This window comes from Penaeus japonicus, unplaced genomic scaffold (assembly GCF_977035675.1).
Source record: "Penaeus japonicus unplaced genomic scaffold, GWHDUDI00000001_assembly GWHDUDI00000031, whole genome shotgun sequence".
Taxonomy (NCBI): domain Eukaryota; kingdom Metazoa; phylum Arthropoda; class Malacostraca; order Decapoda; family Penaeidae; genus Penaeus; species Penaeus japonicus.
In genome coordinates, this window is record NW_028234433.1 from 4,426,891 (window position 1) to 4,431,890 (window position 5,000).

A 5,000-nucleotide genomic window follows, 5' to 3' on the forward strand; every position below is an offset into this window, starting at 1 on the left:
AGTCACACCCACAAAAGACCAAATAAGGTGCAGGGCTTCTTTTTTTTTGTTATTTTCTTGTTTTAATCTTTTTTGTTTTGTTTTTTCCTATCTCTGTAAGGTCAGAGTATCTGCAGCCGTGACCATTATTTTGGTAATGCTAGTGTATCTGATTTGTCTCACAAGCTAGGATTAAGACTATTTGATTAGCTAATTAGCTAGTTGTGAGCAAACGACCACTTCTGCGAGACTATTAAGTCAACTAAATGAAGGAGAGACACGTACTCTACAAAAGTTATTGTCCACTAACTTAAACTCAAAAAAATAAAATAACGAAGACTAACAAGAGGGGGGAAATAATAGTCTGTTTATATTAAACAAACGAAATAAAAATCTAGTCGGAGAATTTTTCTAGAAGCTCTAAGAAACTTGGCCTGATTCCCGAATCTACCTTCGACCCTTCCACAATGGCCAGTCAGCTGCATCTACCAGTCAGGAGATACGAACCGCTGAACCAGTTCGTGATGGATATAAACACACATGCACATATATATATAATATTTAAAGAGAAAAAAAGAAAGAAACTCAACCAAGAGCGACATATATATGAATAAAAGAAGGAAGCATGGATGAATAAATAGGTATATGACCTAATCCAGAGAGAAGGACACACATTAGAAGAAAAAAAAAAACTATAAATCCATTGCAAAGGTTGATTCAGGAATGAGGTCCAGGAAGGTGAAACACACAAGCACCAAGTTAAACGAGGTTGGTTCGGACCGGAGCTTTTTACATATATATATCTTTTTTTTTTATTTAACGGCCAGCGTGGGACTTGCAGAAAGGCCGGCCGTTCTTGGCATAGAAGCTCTTGCCCTCAAGGTTGGACTTGCACACCTGCGGAAGGAGGGAAGGAAGCGGAAGGAAGTCACGTTAAAAAAAGGTCGGTTTTGGATTTTCTTCTGGGGGGGGGGGTGTATTGGGGAATGTGGATGGTAGGATTTGCAATTTTTTTTGAGGGGATGGGGTGTTTTTTTTTTTTTTTTTTTTTTGGGGGGGGGGGGGTGTGGAAGGTTGACTCTGGATACGAGCACGTGCATTTTTACCCAAAAAGATGTTATATTGAGGATCACATATTATCATGGGAGTATGTATTGGCACATGCATGGGGGTTTGGCAAACATTCATTCTCTCCAAGACAAAGTCAAATAATCTACCACACTTTTTGTGCATCATCTTAGGCAATCCATCACAAATTATATGAATATTTCAACTCATGATTCACAATAGGCCTTCCTACCTACCAATCAAATTCCCATGCTTATTTATCATATATAACAACATTGATAAATTCAATAATAATAAAAAAAAAATATCGAAACTCGTAAAGAATAAAACAATAAAACAATAAATAAATAAATAAAAGAGAATAAAACAAATTGAACCAATCTAAATGAAAAAAGAGTAGTTATTATCATGCTCTCAAAATATGCAGCAAACATAAAGGGTAAAAAAAGAGGTAAGAGGAAGAGAGGGAGTGAGATACTTACAGAGCACTTGAAGCACTGGCTGTGGTAGTTGTTGTTAAGAGCCTCGACCCATCGGTCACCAGCCTCGATCGGGAACCCACAACCCACACACTTCGTCGTGAATAGGTCGTTCCAATCTGCAGGAAAAGGAGGTCGTTAAGACTTGGGATAGGGATGGATACGGGTGGTTATACTCTTCAAGATGGCCCAGTCTGGCTTACGATTTGGGCGTACGTGGGTTCAGATTCTTTACTCGGAATTGGACAAGGGTTATGATCAACACTACTTTTTTTAACGACGGTTACCTTTGTGGGTGTTAGATTTATAACAAATGCATAATGTTGTTTTCTTTCTAGTAAGTAATGTCCAGTACAGTACTATAATCTGACCAAAGCAGATTGACAAATCAAAACATATCAAAATGAGTCGTAACAAAATCAAAATGGGCGATCAGTTAGAACAGCTGCTTAAAACAGCTGGCTCTGGAGCTCGTGTCTGCACTCACCGGCCTCGCAGTAGGGCAGGCCGTCCTCAAGATAGAAGGCTCCAGATCCGAACACTTTTCCGCAGTAGGCGCAGCAGAAGCACTCAGGATGGAACTGCTTGCCGACTGCGTTCAGGCAATCCTGGAGACGGAGGAGGGAGTGAGGAAGGGAGGTGAAATTAACTCTTATATCTAGATGTTTTTATATTGTTTTTTTCTTTATTTCTTTCTTTCTTTCGTGTCCTGTTTTGATACCTTTCTGAATTATGTTTGATTGAGGAAATTAACACATAAAAAAACATCAAAACTAGTTTCATTAATTCCCATATGAAAACCATCTCCCAACTCCCTCCCTTTAAACGAAAGACCCCAAAGCACACTAAATAAACACTTACACCCTTCACCCTCTTGTCGCACTTGCCGCAGATGGGGGCGAAGTACTGCTCGTAACAGTTTTCACAGTAGAGAGAGCCTTGTTCCTCGACGAAGCCCATGTCGATAAGGGGCTTGCGGCAAGTGTCGGTGGAGCAGACGAAGTGGTCGGGACACCAGGTCTTACCCAGGGCAGACACGAAGGGCCCCCTGGGAACACAGAGGCGGTATTAGGATCCTGGTGGGTTTTCTCTCCTTTTTTTAGTTTTTGTTTCAGATATCTTCGTTTTGGGAGTTGCTTTGTTGTTGTCATTTTAATACCAGATCGGTATTTGAATGATATTGTACATGACGAGAAGTTCTTTTGTTTGAGATCTAGCTACACGTTAACACACAGACGTAGACGAACAAATATATTTACAAATCAAAACACAGGAAAGTGATTTTCATGCCAAAAGTGTTAAAACTGCATTCTCGACTTTACACTATTGAACATTCCAGCAAAAAAAAAGTCACACTGACATAAAAGAGACACATAATATAAGGAGAGAACGATATCTTGATCGTGACTTCAAAGACATGAAAAATTACCCATGAAATATAACGTTTTCTCTCTTTTCCTTTAAATCATATAATACATACTTTTGAATTAGGCAAGAATTTATTCCGCCAAGATCATGAAATCGTTCCCTTAAATATATACACAATAAACAATTTAAAAAAGAGGTTTTCGTAAGTGTTATTTTGTTTTGTCTTTTAGTGATGGAGCTTGTGTTTGGTGGTCTGGCGTTACTGGAACTATGCTTTGAGTGAGTGATTTGCAATCAGCTATTTCGTCAAAATGGATGTCCCTGTGTGTGTGTGTGTGTGTGTGTGTGTGTGTGTGTGTGTGTGTGTGTGTGTGTGTGTGTGTGTGTGTGTGTGTGTGTGTGTGTGTGTGTGTGTGTGTGTTATATTTACAGTGTTATTCCGTGTGGGACTGTTAGCATTACCTGATGGGGGACCTGCATCCCTGGCAGGAAGGGCGCTCCTTGGCTACGGTGGCAGCGGGTGTCACAGTGCCTGGCCACGGAGTACAATAAAAATGACAAGGAGAACACACAACATGCTTCAATCGCTACGACAGCCACGGGGGCAACGAACAGGAAGGGAGGCGCGGACGGGCGGCCTACCGGCGGCTCGCTCCTACCTGATCTGGCGCATGCAGTCCGAGCACACGGGGATCCTGGTGCTCGCGGCCTGGTTCATCACGCCGCGGCCTCGACGGGGGGCGGTCTTCTGGCCGCTCGTCTGGGGCACACCCTTGGTCGGCCCACCCATACCTGGCACGGGCGTGGGCTTGGGCATTCCGCCCATCATGGGTGCCGGGGCTGGAGCGGGAGCTGGAGCGGGAGCTGGAGCGGGGCCTGTTGGAGCGGGGGGCTTGGGGGCTGCAGGTTTTGGCACAGGAGCTGGAGCTGGAGCCGGAGCGGGGGCAGGAGCAGGAGCGGGGGCAGGAGCGGGGGCTGGGGCAGGGGCAGGTGCAGGGGCAGGAGCAGGGGCAGGAGCGGGAGCAGGGGCAGGGGCAGGAGCGGGAGCAGGGGCAGCATTCACAATGGGGACAGAGACAGGGGGCGAGATGGGTTTGGCGGCAAGCACGGAGGGTGCTCCGGGGGCGGGGCCGGGGGCGGGGCCGGGGGCGGGGCCGGCCTTGGGAGGCGCGACAGGCTTGAAGCCGGGACTCGAGGTCGGGGCCTTCGGGGCGATCTTAGGTGAGTTCACATGCTTAAAGCCGGGGATGCCCTTGGAGGCGGCGGGCTTGGTAGGCTTGGCATCGGTCAGCTTTTGCACGCTCGGCCCTGAGGGGACCGGCCTGAGGGCGGGCTTGGCGGGGGCGGAGGCGAGGTTCACGCTTGGCATCGGCTCTGTCACGGGAACCGGCTTTGGGGGCTCGATTTTACCAGGCTTAGTTGGCTTAGCGCTAGGGTCAGCGGCAGCAGCAGCAGCAGCGGGAGCAGCAGCGGGAGCAGGAGCGGGAGCAGGGGCAGGAGCAGGCTTAGGAGCGGGGGCGGGGGGCGCGGGGACAAAAGCGGGGGGAGCGTGGGCAGGCTCAGAAGGGTGCTGGACGGGAGGGGAAGCCTTGATGACAATGGTGTCATAATCTTTGGGAGGGGGAGGGGTGGGCAAGAGGGGAGGCCTCTTAGGGGGGGGCCCACCGACATGCTTGGGTCTAGGGACTTGCGAAGGATCCCCTGAGGGCGCCCATGCAGGCGGTCGGGGCCCCTCCTCCACCACTTCAACCATCTTAGGCGGCGGCCACACAAACGGAGCACCTTTTATCCGGGGAGTCCCAGTAAGCACAAGAGCGGGGAGGGAGAGGTCCCAGGGCCGGCGAGTGGGAGCCAGTGTTTTTTTTTTTCGATTTTTGTTTTTGAAGTAATTTTTTTACGAAAGTTGACGACCAAAAAAGAGGAGCAATACCCAGGTTATCAATTAACATCATATTTTTTCCGGAGGATTTCGGATAAGGGAGGAAATATAAAAAAAAGAGATCGAAAGGTTGAGGTGATTGAAAGAGGAAGTGTGCCCAAAATACGCGGCCATTTTGATAGTCATGATAGAAGATGGAGGATCAAGTATTATAAAGGGTAAATAAA

The 5,000-nt window shown here is 47.2% G+C and overlaps 1 protein-coding gene across 35 annotated transcripts in view; it reads right to left on the reverse strand.

Moving 5' to 3' along the window:
* Positions 1 to 5,000, reverse strand: part of Zasp52 (Z band alternatively spliced PDZ-motif protein 52) — a 124,718-nt gene that overhangs the window by 1,621 nt on the left and 118,097 nt on the right. For 32 of the 35 annotated variants that reach the window (XM_086555557.1, XM_086555566.1, XM_086555564.1 and 29 more), the window contains 4 exons: positions 3,554 to 4,676; positions 2,388 to 2,574; positions 2,014 to 2,134; positions 1,530 to 1,645 (listed from right to left, as the gene is read on the reverse strand). In XM_086555557.1, coding sequence (XP_086411683.1) covers positions 1,530 to 1,645; positions 2,014 to 2,134; positions 2,388 to 2,574; positions 3,554 to 4,676 — 1,547 coding nt within the window. Of the gene's footprint in view, positions 877 to 1,529; positions 1,646 to 2,013; positions 2,135 to 2,387; positions 2,575 to 3,553; positions 4,677 to 5,000 lie in introns of all 35 variants that reach the window. The other 3 variants (XM_086555568.1, XM_086555532.1, XM_086555567.1) reach the window with 3 other exon arrangements.